Source organism: Monodelphis domestica, chromosome 4 (genome assembly GCF_027887165.1).
Source record: "Monodelphis domestica isolate mMonDom1 chromosome 4, mMonDom1.pri, whole genome shotgun sequence".
NCBI classification, from domain to species: Eukaryota; Metazoa; Chordata; class Mammalia; order Didelphimorphia; family Didelphidae; genus Monodelphis; species Monodelphis domestica.
The window spans coordinates 440130761-440144921 of record NC_077230.1 but is presented as its reverse complement, the minus strand read 5'-3'; the positions used below and the strand labels follow the sequence as shown (position 1 = coordinate 440144921).

General features: G+C 35.9%; 1 protein-coding gene across 1 annotated transcript; it reads left to right on the top strand.

Annotated features, from left to right (window-relative positions):
• Nucleotides 1-12888: 12888 nt before the first annotated feature.
• LOC100033123 (olfactory receptor 14C36-like) lies at nt 12889-13885 on the top strand. Its single transcript, XM_056825927.1, has one exon. The coding sequence runs from the start codon at nt 12889-12891 to the stop codon at nt 13822-13824; it is 936 nt and encodes a 311-aa protein (XP_056681905.1). The 3' UTR covers nt 13825-13885.
• The last annotated feature ends 276 nt before the right edge of the window (nt 13886-14161 follow it).

Below are 14161 nucleotides of genomic sequence, written 5' to 3'. Positions count from 1 at the left end.
CAGATGGGATCCTGTCTTTACCGGGTGCCTGGCCTGCACTCATTTGTTTAATGGCTCTTTGGACTTCCTCTATTGAAGGAGGGACTTCAAGTTGTTCACTGGCGCGATATAGCATCGACATTGCAGCCCTAAGCGAAACATGCTTACCAGAAGAGGGATCACTCAGCAAACCCACCACTGGATACACCTTCTTCTGGAAAGGTAGAGCCTCAAATGAAGACAGAATCCACGGTGTTGTCCTGGCCATCAAGACCAGTTTGCTCAAACAGCTGCCAGACTTGCCTGTGGGCATCAGCAAGAGTCTCATGAAGATCCGTTTGCCTCTCAGCAAAGACAGGTATGCCACAATCATCAGCACATATGACCCTACACTGACCAGCATAGAGGAGACCATCGAGCAGTTCTACTCTGACCTGAGTGCCGTCCTGCACTCAGTGCCCACAAATGACAAGCTGATACTGCTGGGAGACTTCAACGCCTGCTTTGGACAGGACCATGAAAGATGGAAAGGAGTGCTCAGCAAACACGGCGTGGGGAAAATGAACAACAATGGCCTGCTGCTACTCAGCAAATGCTCAGAGTTTGAACTCACCATCACAAACACTGTGTTCAGAATGGCGAACAAATATAAAGCAACATGGATGCACCCACGATCAAAACAGTGGCATCTCATTGACTACATCATTGTATGCCGGCAAGACATCCAGGATGTACAGATCACCAGAGCCATGAGAGGAGCTGAATGCTGGACAGACCACTGATTGGTTAGAGCGACTCTTCAAATGTGCATTGGGCCTCGCCATCCAAAACACGCCCAGACAGTTTGCACATTTTACAATGTGAGTCGTCTTAGAGATCCATCTTATTTACAAACATTCCAGTCCTGCCTGGACAACAAGCTGTCTGCCAAGAGACCACTCACTGGAAGCTCAACCGAGAAATCGAAACAGTTCAGAGATGCAGTGAAGGAAACATCAAAGGCAGTCCTAGGCCCCAAACAACACAACCACCAGGACTGGTTCGACGAGAACAACACTGCTATTGAAGGCCTATTGAGCAAAAAGAACAAAGCCTTTATGGAGTGGCAAAATAACCCAAACTCTGCTCCTAAAAAGGACAGATTCAAGTCTCTCCAAGCCACGGCACAGTATAAGATCAGGAAGTTGCAAGACCGATGGTGGGAAGAAAAGGCAGAAGAAATCCAGTGATTTGCTGACACAAAAAACTACAAACAATTTTTCAGTGCCCTCAAGACTGTCTATGGACCATCAAAACCCACGACCACTCCCTTGCTATCCTCTGATGGTGACACTCACTCTCATAAAAGATAAAAAAGGCATCAGCAACAGGTGGAAAGAACACTTCAGTCAGCTTCTCAACTGACCCTCTTCAGTCGACCAAAGCACCCTTGACCAGATCCCCCAAAACATAACTTAGTACTTCTTATTAATAACAAATACAAAGAAATAGCTGAACATTTTAAAAGCAAATTAGTTTTTTAATGCCCCAAATATCATATCTTTCTTACCTGAGTTTATGTTTAACTTTGTAAATAAATATGTAATATCATTAATTTAGAAATTTTCTAAAACAACAAAAAAGAATTATAGCCCATCAAGACCAGCTGCTCTTGTGGGATTATCATCCATGTCTTTGCATAAGTCTACTAAAGGAGGACCACTCAAGCTTTCCTTTGCCAGAAGTAAAAGCAGAATCCCTGTGAGATTCTGCTGAAGCAAAAATAGGGCACATGGATTACATTTAACTTCTTGTTGTCAGAAGTCCTTTTCATCCCCTGTCTAAATATCTAGCAATGTTCCCTTAGGCATACTGAACCTTTTTTGCTGGGATTTTATTTAACTTCATGCATCTTCTCCCATGTATATCCTTGACTATCTAACTTGGACAGTATAATCAGTTGATTTGGTGCAAATGCTATCATTTTCTTCTTTTTTAATTTTTTTTGGTCTTAATAAATAATTTTATTTTATTTTTTAAACATTATTTTATTTGGTCATTTCCAAACATTATTCATTGGAAACAAAGATCATTTTCTTTCCCCTGCCCCCACCACCTCTCCCATAGCTGACAAATGATTCCACTGGGTATCACATTGTTCTTGATTGGAACCCATTTCCGTGTTATTGGTATTTGCATTAGAGTGTTCATTTAGAGTCTCTCCTCAGTCATATCCCCTCAAACCCTGTAGTCAAGTAGTTGCTTTTCCTCAGTGTTTTTACTCCCACAGTTTGTCCTCTGCTTGTGGATAGTGTTTTTAGATCCCTGCAGATTGTTCAGGGACATTGCATTGTCACTAATGGAGAAGTCCATTACCTTTGATTGTACCACAGTGTATCAGTTTCTGTGTATAATGATGTCCTGGTTCTGCTCCTCTCGCTCTGCATCACATCCTGGAGGTTGTTCCAGTCTCTATGGAATTCCTCAACTTTATTATTCCTTTTAGCACAATAGTATTCCATCACCAACATATACCAAAATTTGTTTAGCCATTCCCCAATTGAAGGGCATAGCATCATTTTCCAATTTTTGGCCACTACAAAGAGTGCAGCTATGAATATTCTTGTACAAGTCTTTTTCCTAATTATCTCTTTGGGGTACAAACCCAGCAGTGCTATGGCTGGATCATTGGGCAGACAGTCCTTTGTCGCCCTTTGGGCATAGTTCCAAATTGCCCTCCAAAATGGTTGGATCAATTCACAACTGCACCAGCAATGAATTAGTGTCCCAACTTTGCCACATGCCCTCCAGCATTCATTAATTTCCATAGCTGTCATGTTAGCCAATCTGCTAGGTGTGAGGTGATACCTCAGAGTTGTTTTGATTTGCATTATAAGAGATGTAGAACACTTTTTCATGTGCTTATTAATAGTTTTGTTTTCTTTGGCTGAGAACTGCCTGTTCATGTCCCTTGCCCATTTATCAATTGGAGAATGGCTTGATTTTTTGTACAATTGGTTCAGCTCTTTGTAAATTTGAGTAATTAAACCTTTGTCAGGGGTTTTTATGAAGATTGTTTCCCAATTTGTTGCTTTCCTTCAGATTTTAGTTACATTGCTTTTGTTTGTACAAAAACTTTTTAATTTGATGTATTCCAAATTATTTATTTTGATTTTTGTGACTCTTTCTAAGTCTTGCTTGGTTCTAAAATCTTTCCTTTCCCAAAGGTCTGACATGTATACTATTCTGTGTTCACCTAATTTTCTTATAGTTTCCTTCTTTATGTTCAAGTCATTCACCCATTTTGAATTTATCTTGCTGTAGGGTGTGAGGTATTGATCTAAACCTAATCTTTCCCACACTGTCCTCTGATTTTCCCAGCAGTTTTTATGAAATAGTGGATTTTTGCCCCCAAAGCTGGGTTCTCTGGGTTTGTCGTATACTGTCTTGCTGAGGTCACTTACCCTGAGTCTATTCCACTGATCCTCCTTTATGTCTCATGCTAAGAGATATTGTGGAACTCAAGTCTTAATAGATAATATTAAAATATTTTGGATTGCACTATGCATTACTATAATAGCTAACAAAATAGTTTCTGTTTGTTCTATCTGCCAACACTTTAATCAGAGTTAAATCGGGGTTTTAAAATTAATATACCATCACTAAAGTATTATATTTTATAAAGTTCATTAATAGCAACTAGAGTAAAATCTACCTAAAGCATCAAGCCTGCTCACAAAAGAAGAGAGGAAGAGGGAGGAGCTACATAACTTATAAACAAATATGTGACCACACAAATGTGTACAAAGGGAAAAGCATTCTGGGTAATACAGAAAGGAATTTTGGGTAATATAGTTTTAGGGGTTCAATAATTTCCAACTATAGTTCCCCTCATAATCCTATTGGGAGATTCCATCAATGATCCTATTGGGAGACCAGTCTCCCCAAAAGGATCATGGAAAAATAACTAATTAATAAATTATAATACTTTGTGGATAAAAAGAAAAAAGAACACAATCAACAATTGCCAGGTTGACCAAAAAAAAAAAACAATTTGGGGGCAGACCCCTTTTCTATATGTGAAGATTGTATTTGACTCTCTCCTGATTGTAACAATGAAGGTACTTAGCTCTTCCTTGATTGTGAAGATTGAATTGTAATCCCCAGTCTATTTTTAGATTTTAATTCCCAAAGTGTAAAGCATAGTACTTAAAGTTGAGTATAGAGATCTAGTCATTTTGAATTTTAACCACAAAACGTTGTGAACACCCATTTCATAAATTGAATGGGAGGTCTGTGGCCCACGTGTGAAAGAGTGGGCAGTCCTGGAATGTAGTGTCCTCAGTGATTGGTAGATGTAAAAATTTAAAGGAAGTGACACAAGAGAAAAAGGACTTTAGAAGTGGAAAAAGATACACACAGAGACTCAGACACCTGGAGTGAAGAGATTCACTTGTAGTGAGGAGAAATTTGGAGTAAAGAGGGACACAGGGACTTGAAAGAGACACACTTGGAGGGCAGACTGCTGGCATTAAGGCTGATAAAAGAATCTCCTGATTGAACTGACATGTTATGAGAGAGGTGGAGGGGAGGAAAAAATGATCTTTGTTTCCAATGAATAATGTTTGGAAATGACCAAATAAAATAATGTAAAAAATAAAAAATAAAAATAAAAAATATATAGCTTACAATCAGTGACACACTATGTCATCCAAGGAGAGGTAGAATACAAAAGTTTCTCACCCAAAAATGAAATCCATTTCCTTTTTAACTTGATCATTAACCACTATATGAGTGCAAATGATTTTAAGATTAAAAAAGCAATACAGGAATACAGTAGATAATGCACATTCAAAAAGTACCGAAATCCCCAAGATTAACAATAGCCTAGTTGATTACAATAGAAAACAAACCCATTATCATATTTCACATGAGTTGCTGTGTGATATTTTAAAAAAATCTATGAACTGATGGATATTTGTCACATTTTTAAATATATGTGACAAATCTTTCAACCTTGACAAAGATATCTTTTAAAAAGTCTAGTACTGTCATTTTTTTTTCAAAATTTGGCAGAAGGGCCTAGGGGAAAAAAAACACAAACCTCTGTACTATTGAGCAAAACCTATTTGGATTCTAGAACATCACAAAGAAATCTAGATTGTTCTGGTGGAATTAAATTAAACTGAAGAATATGCATGCAGGAGGTCTTTTTGGCTTCTTGCTTTTTTATAAAATTTTGGTAGGAATTTCTTTTTGTTTCTCTACCTTTTAATTCAATATTCCTTTTAATATATGTGTATATATACATATATATGCACATACATAGGCATATATATATATATAACCATCCATTCAGAAACCATTAGTTATCTAAAAATCATTTCTGAAGACCCTTTAAAATTACAATTTAAATTCTTAACTAATTAAATTCTCCAAAGATTGTATACAATTTTAACCAGTTTTGATGAAGTCCATCCATCATCATGTATGTTACAATTAACAAAGGTAAAAAGGCAGAAAAGCTTTTAAGGCAACATGTGATCTTCAATGGAAGTAATGACAAGTGTTTGGGCAAGAAGTTCATGGGATTTTACAATGATATTTTGTTCTTCAGCTGTATAACTGAAAATCTATTATCCTAAAATGAACTACATTTCCTGGGAGCCCACTGATTTCCTGTCATTACTTCCTTCAAACAGGGAATAAATTAAGTGGGTGTTCTGGGCCTCAAGCTCTTTGACTTGAGGTCTCAAGTATGGTGGCAGTATGCATTGTGAGTTTGAACAGGCTAATTATCCATGGGCATATGTTTTTTTGTATCCCTTTTATTCCTTTTTTTCTAATGGTCATTTATAACTTTCCTAAAATATGATATTTTTATTGCACATTAATTTTAATTTTTGCATTGATGGCAACCACTAGTTGGAAAAGAACTTCTCAATTTTTTAAAAATAGCCTAGATTAATTTTTTAAGCCATGTTTCTCCTGCCAAGACTCCCCCCCTCCACGAGAACTCCAAGAGAACTCCAAACTCTCTGTCAGGGCTGCTGCCCTGCTCCTGCTGCTGTTTTTTTTTTCTTTTCCACTTTTTTCCAGTTGCTTGCCCTACTGGCCAGGCTGCTTTAGTTTGAGGAACTTAGCCCGGGACAGTTGGGGGAGAAGAGATAAAAAGATGCTTCTCTCACCCATCTGATTGAACCCATGTTCCAGCACTACTTGCTGCTGTCTCTGTTCAGAGTTACTGCTGATCCTGCTTCTCTTTTCTGATACTGCCTGCTCCTGCTCATGAACCTGCTCCTGATAACAAACTTGGAGTCACTCTCAAGGCAGCTGGTAAAAACCAAGATGTGTTTTTCTCAGGCAACAATTAACCTCCTAACTCCTTGTCCTTGTGGCAGAGGAAGCAAGCTGCCCCCTAGCATTTTATCTCAGGGGGAAGAAGGATGTTACTCTTCAAAACAGGAAGTAAAATTACAAGCATGGCTCACTCTATGAAAGAACAGTAACTTGCCTATTTCAAACAGCTTCCAGTTTGGGGATTTTTTCCCCTTTCTACTATTCCTGGGTATACTGGTTGTTTCAATTATCTTGCCTGAGATTCAGGAAAGAAATTTGTGTCCCTACAACCTTTTGCCACTTTGGGTTTTCTTCACACTATGCTCAGTGAAATATTCTCCCTTACTATAGGAGATCCAGGAACTTTCAGAAAGGAATCTGAATAGATAGAGAAGGAACTTTAAAGAGACTGGTGGTGAAAATTTTAAACCTTTTCAGATTCCATTGTTTTATGAAAGTCTCTATATTTTATCGTATTTTGCTGATTATTTTGTTTACAATTTGATTTGGTTATTTTTAAGTTCATATATTAATCTGATCAATACTATTCTGTTACACTGAATCATTAAATATACTGTTTTTAACTATTAGATATATTCTGTTACTTTCCCCTTGTGACTATTGAACAAAATATATAACTATAAAAGCCCATAAACAGCTTTTTGTTCCATTTTTCATTTGTTAATTCTCACATAGATTATGGATTGACCTTGTCAACCTCTTTAACAACCTTTGGAAAATTTAATGTGCTAAATATCTCAAATTGAGATGTCTTTGGATCTGATTTTTAGATATTTTTTCAATAGCTCTGACTGATCATCTTGCCTGTCTCTGAATTATTTGTAATAAGAGGTAAAGGGTCCATTTTAGTAGCTTAAGTGAAGCTGAATTATATACTCATCTCCACTTTGTAAAAATGTAAAAGGCTTGTACATAACAGTCTCATACCATAGGGGCTGGGAAGTTGTTTCTAGGGTGTGGTACTCATGGATGACTCCCAAGAGGGAGCATCTCTCACTTTTAACCCTTCAGCTTATTCTATTCTTCCACCAGAATGATCTAGACTCTTGGTGATGTTTTTTTAGATCCAACATTAACAGTACAGAGGTCTGTTTTTTTTTTTCTAGATTCTTCTCCCACATTTTTAATGATGGTTGAAATATATTAAAAAAAAGATCTCAGCCAAGGTTGAAACATTGCTACACCTAAATACTTGTGACAAGTATCCATTAGCTTTAAATGTCATACAGAAGACTCATGTGAATCCTAATGATAGTGAATTTGTTTGCTATTGTCATTAACTGAGGTAATGTGAACTTTGAGGATTTTGATACTTTTTGAGTGTGCATTACCTGTTGTACAACTCTTCTTTTTAAAAAAATTGTTACTTGGTAAGGAAAATTATTTGCACTCACACAATGATCATGGCCAAGTTTGAAAAGGAAATGAATGTAATTTTTGGTGAGAAACCTTTGTATTCTGCCTTTTCTTAACTGGCACAGCATGTTAATATTTGTAAGATATATATTTTTGATTTTTAAAACTTTTTTATTATTGTTTTTCCTTGCATGTACAATATAGTATTGTAGTTATTTTTTGTCTCCTTTTCGTATTTGAAACACATCAACAGTTTTGAGATGTTTCTTTAATTGTTTTTTTTTTATTTTGCAGTAAAATAAGTGTAAAATACATTTGCTCTAATATCAATGCATATCCAAAAAGTTTAGACTATAAAAATTATGCCATTGATTATTTGAAAAAGTTATGGGAATTTGGTTAATGATTCTGTCTGATTCCAGGAGAAGGGAATACAAAAAGGGCCATTGCACAGTGCCAAAGAAGCACAAAGCTACTTGCATAGTGCCAATTGAGCACAAGGTCAAAGAGACCAAAATAATCCTATGTGTATTGATGACATTCTGCACAAAGAGCTCAAGGAGTTGATCATGTGTGAGACTCAAAGTTGCTGGTGTTTAACATGCACTAAATGCAGGTCTTCCTTGTAATACATATTCTATATCAAGTATAGAACATCAATTATTCTGACTCCATCCTAGTTACCATTTACTCCTATATATCTAGTTCCTTTTTTATCTTTCATAGTGTGGCAAATGTTCTGTAGTCCTGGCTACTGACTGGGTAAATGCATGTGTAGGAATGTACACACCTAATGTACAAATCTGTATTTTAGGTGTGAGTAGTTAAAGTGTTGTAGAAGTTTAAACTTCTTAGAAGAATAGTTTGTTTTTTAGTTAGCAGTTAGATAGCTTTTTTTGTTTCCTGTATTAGAAAGCTTAGCATAGGAAAAGTTTGTTATTAATTTGTTTCAATAGTATTTTTAAGATGCACTTTGCATCAGGTTTTTTGCATAATACTGTTGTTAGGTAGAATTTTTTTTTGTAAAAGCGTGATTTGAATTGGGTTCTACTGTCATAATTTTTTTCTATAAAGTTTATAAGAATTTTTTGAATGATCTAATCCATAGATAATTTTGGTTTTTGTATTCGAATTAGGATAAATAATTGTATTCTTTGTATCTGCTTTTTGTAAAACTGCATTTTGTGTTTTGCATTTTGGATTTTATTGTATTTTTGCAAATGTTTGCTGAACTTTCTGTATTTCTAATGTTTGTATTGGTGTTTGAATTTTTTTACCTATCCCTAGGAAAGTTTATCTTAGAGAGTAATGGCATAGATAGGAATAAGATAATGTTACTTTCATAGCAATTAGAGTTTAGGAATAAGGTGGGCATTTAATATTTAATTTTGATCAATAAGTAAGATTTTTTTTTCATAAACCATTTCAGACACATGATCAAAATGGGGGAATGTAGTGATAGATTTTAGAAGATAAATAAGTTAAGTGGTTGCAAGGATTTTGAAAGTTTTGTAAGTCCTCATGCAGATTGGAATTGCTATGTCCAAGATTTGGAATGTGGAACACCTAAGCAACAGTTCTTGAATTGGCAGATAAAAAACACTGGATGCCTGAAAAGGCAGTTTGGACTGAGCTTTGACTTGGTCTGAACTGTATGAAGCTGAAACTGTGATTCTTCCATGAGCAGAGAGATTTAAATGTGATTTTTTCCCCACTGCAGATATTTCAAGAAGAGAGAAAGAAAGCTGATTCCCAGGAAGATATTTATGAATGAACTCCCAAAGATCTCATGTCACCTATCAATAGATATGTGGAAAATAATACCAAGTATGATACCACATCATAAAATATGACAGTTTTCTGTGATAAGGATGGTAACATATTGGACCTTTAATTTCTTGGTTGAGAGAATACTGATTTTTAGGAAATTCCTTCTACTGATCCTGGGTAGCCTATTTTTTTCTACTATTTGTACTATTTTGTACTATTAAAAGAGCTTCCTTGGTTACTGAGAGTTAAAAAGAAATTCCCAGAATCACATATACCATATGGATAATTAATAAGCTACAAATTGTTATGTTTTTTAGAAGATAACAGTTAACACTGGAAAGTCTGTGTCTTTAAAAATAAATCCTATTTAGTGATGCTAATCTAACCAAACTTTTTCTAAATAAATTTATAATTTCCAGGAAAAAATAGTTATATTATGTGTATGTAACATTGCTAGATTCTTAATAGGTACTGTTTAGAGTAAAACTTATGGTTGGACTGAATAAATTATTTAATGGTAGCCAGGGATTTAAATTCTAAATTAAAAAGAAATACTCAAGTCAGAATAGAATTTTATGGTGGTTTATTTAAAACAGAAGGAAGAAATTAAGAATGAGGGAGAAAGAGAAAAATGGAAGAACTGCCCCAGCCTGGTTTAGGCAGGGAGAGTTCAGAGGCTTCAGCCAAGGGGACATTCCAGAAGATTAAATCTAGCTCAGCTTCCAGCCACAAGGCTTCCACAAAGATGAGGAGCCTCCCTGGAGGCTGGTGCCTTTAGAAAGGTCAAGGGAAAGGGAAGTGAGCCTTAAACCCTCATCACCTGGTTGCCCAAGGGAAGCAGTCTCAGAAACCACTCTCCAGCCCTCCAAGGCAAGAACTACCACAAAAATCCACCAAAGTCCATCTCACAGGAAGTGATGTGAAATATAAACTCAGTCCTTTACATCACTTCCTGTGTCTCACAAGTACCAATAGTGGCTTAAACTTGGCTTAGGGCAGCTCAGGGGGTTAGTCAGCTGTTTCTGATTTGTCACTTGCTAGCACACACAGGTCACAGACCTTCCTTCCCCACACTTAATCCTTAAGTGGGGGTTTATACATTCTTGGTTGCTAAAATTCTAAAGACTAGGCAGGGTGGAGTAAATTTAAAATTCTCAGTACATACAACAAGGAGATAAATCACAGAAATGATGGTATCATGGATTTAAAATATTCATAGAAACACTTTTTTCATAATAAAAATTAAGAAAGGTAACTGAATAAGTTGTATGTTAATGTAAGAAAATATTATTTTGCTTTAAGATCAAGTGATGGATTCAAACAAAAATAAGCCTAAATGACCACCAAACCAAATACTCTAGGACATAACATTTTCTTCTTAATAGTTAGTACAATGAGGACTGTGGGTTTAAAATATTATATAATCTGTCAGATGTCATTACTTTATTGGTACATTTCTTGAGTAATTTTTTTCCTGAGAAGGCAAAGATATGATGCATAAAACTAAAATACACTTGCAAACATTTCACAACTTCTCTTGCCTCCATGAGTCATTGTGTATTTGTGCCAGCAGAGCTAATGTGTCAAACATCTGCCCAAGAACTTTGAATTTCTCATTTGGAAGCCTTTAAATAATGGGTTAAGTAAGCATCTATTCTTTGTAAGAAATTAGAGAAAGAATAAATTCCTCAGTCTTAAAATATATTTATACATATATGCAATAATTAATGTCTCTAGAATTCCAAACGCAGTTCTTCTAAAAGGACTTAATTTGGAAACATGTCCTTCCCAACCCAGAAATAATTGCCTCAGTGCTATCATCTCTGGCTCTCTGAATTGTCCTGGACATCAGGGACTCTGTCCCAAAGGCAACTCAGGGAATTTCTACAAAGGTAAAGTTTGTCCATTGGGGCTACCATATTAAACGCGCTATTTAACCAAAGCAAAAATATATAATAGGTATGGTTGAGAGTGGGAGGATTACTTCCCAAACAAGCAGAATAAAATTATGAGGTCCATTGAACAATGTAATTTTGATATGGGTCTGCTGATGCAGCCTCAGCTAGAGAAATTCTTGAATTCTTTGCCATGCCTGAGGAATTAAATAATAGAATTTCTGAGAAACTCAAATTAGATAAGTTAACAGCATGGTGCCTTGTAGCTGTGTCCAAATTAAAATACAGTAAGTATTAATGATATAATTTCTTTTCTTTTTTTCTCCTCTTTTCTTTTTCTTTCTTTCTCTGTCTCGTTCTCTATTTATATCTCATCTAACTACTATGGTATTATCTCTTGCATGACTATACAGAAAATAATGGATTTAGTTTCTGTCACCCCAGTGGATGGCAGAGGAGGAAGACAATGGGACAAAAATTAGAATTGTAATTTTTTTAAATGATATCTATATCTAAATATAATTTTGTATCTAAAACTAGATGTGTTCAACCATCGCTCCTTTGTCAAAACTAACTTGATTCCCTTACTGGAGAATTAGTGACTAAAAAGCATCAGCTAAGACTGTCTGAAAAGCCTGGTTGTTTAAACTTGAAAGAGGCTTTGATGCCCATTTGAGATTGGGGAAGGGGTTACCAGGTCAGTATCTCCCCAGTCAAGGGTGGATATGCTCATGATGATTTCATTATGGCTATTAATGGAAGACAATATAGTTGATAAGATTAAAAGAGCTGATGAGCAGCTATCATTCAAATTAGATGAAGTGAGAGTATTCAGAGGATCAGAGAGAATATCAGGCTGGGGCAGCAGCATTCATCATCCTGTTGCCACTGGGTTGAGGAAAATCTTATTGATTATATGACAACCATTTACTTCTAATTTTTTCTTTCAATAATTGGGAGCATGTATAGGGGATAGTGGGAGGAGGAAAATGTTTGGTTGGCTCTCTACTACCAGTACAAATATAATTGAAACTGTTTTAGTAAGTTTCTGACTTTCTCTCCTATACTTCCATATATATATATAAAAAAAGATGAAATGGTCAGGAAAGGAATATGGGGAGATGCAAAGACAACTCATGAAAGATTAAAAAAAGAAAAAAAATAATTATTTTCATTGTTGGCTCCTGACCCAGGACAAATTATCTGCAATGATTATAAGTAATCAATACAATATAAGAAAAAAAAAAGTAAACCAATGTAAGTTCCTTAATAAGATTACTTTGCTTATATAGAATTCTCTAGAATAGAAACTTCCTTACTCAGTAGAGTTCTGCCTCACTTTTATAAATCTTAGAGATTTTCCTTGAGAAGTCATTTAACTTATTGAAGGGCAAATAATCAAAACATAGCACAGATCATGCTAACTGTCAAATCTCAAGGAAATAAAATAGCCTTTGCACATAGTATGTCCTTAATAAGTGCTGAAAGATGGACTGACTGATTTCTCCTTGTCCTACCTAGGTTAGCTACTAGATGAACAAGTCTGAAAATGTCCAATTTGACCACTGCAACTGAGTTTCTGCTCATGGGGTTTTCTGACATTCGAGAGCTCCAGATCTTGTATTCTTTCCTTTTGTTTCTCATCTACTCTGCAGGCCTGATGGGGAATCTCCTCATTGTCATCATCACCACCTTTGACAGGAGACTCCACACTCCCATGTACTTTTTCCTGAGGAATCTGTCCATGGTAGATGCCTGCTACCTCTCAATAACTGCTCCTCAAGCATCTGTTAACTCTCTGGTGAACAACAGGATTATTTCATTTACAGGCTGTGCAGCTCAGGTATTCTTTGTGGTTTTCTTGGCATGTGTAGAGTTAACTTTGCTCACTGTCATGGCTCGTGACCGTTATGTGGCCATCTGCCACCCTCTGCACTACCCAGTGATCATGAGTCCCCGAGTCTGCCTGCAGATGACCATTACGTGTTTGTTGACTGGACTTGTGTATGCAGGTTTCCACACAGGTTACACATTTCGCTTGTCTTTCTGCCAATCCAATGTGGTCCATCAGTTCTTCTGTGACATCCCCTCTCTGCTAAGGATCTCTTGCTCAGATACTTTTAGCAATAACTTATCCTTAATTGTTTCTGATGTGGTGGTTGGTGCTGGCTGTTATGCCTTCATCATTGCATCTTATGTTCGTATATTTTCCACCGTGCTCAAGTTTCCAGTGAAAGAAGACCAGAAAAAAGCCTTCTCGACCTGCATCCCCCACATCAGTGTGGTTTCTTTATTTCTTATTTCAGGTGCTTATGTATATGCCCAACCACCTTCAGATTCTGAGTCTCTTAAGGATATAATTCTTTCTGTATTTTATACCATAATACCACCCTTTCTGAACCCCATTATATATAGTCTACGGAATAAGCAGATAAAAGATGCTATGGGAACATTAATGAAGAGCACCATTTTTATTAAGAAATAAAACATAAATGGTAGTGCTCAGTGTTTTTCAACCTAGTGGATCCATTGAGGAAAAAACTCAGCTGAAGATGTATTTTTTGGTGTTTTTGTTGGTTTGTGGTTTGTTAGTTGTGTATTGATGATTACAAATAAATAACTATTCAAAATTGTTAAAATACTTTAGAATTGACTCTACTATCATTGATATCAGCAGAATTATTATCATTTGTAGCATATCAAAAATTCCAAATAATGTAATTTACTTAATCTAAAGCCTTTTCTTGCACTGCATATGGTATGTAAATATGTCTACATATGCCTCAAAGGCTTTTTTTTTCAATTCTAATTCACATTTATAA

Bases quoted from the DNA above. Each gene is read 5' to 3' on its own strand.
- LOC100033123 (XM_056825927.1), top strand. From the start codon at position 12,889: ATGTCCAATTTGACCACTGCAACTGAGTTTCTGCTCATGGGGTTTTCT.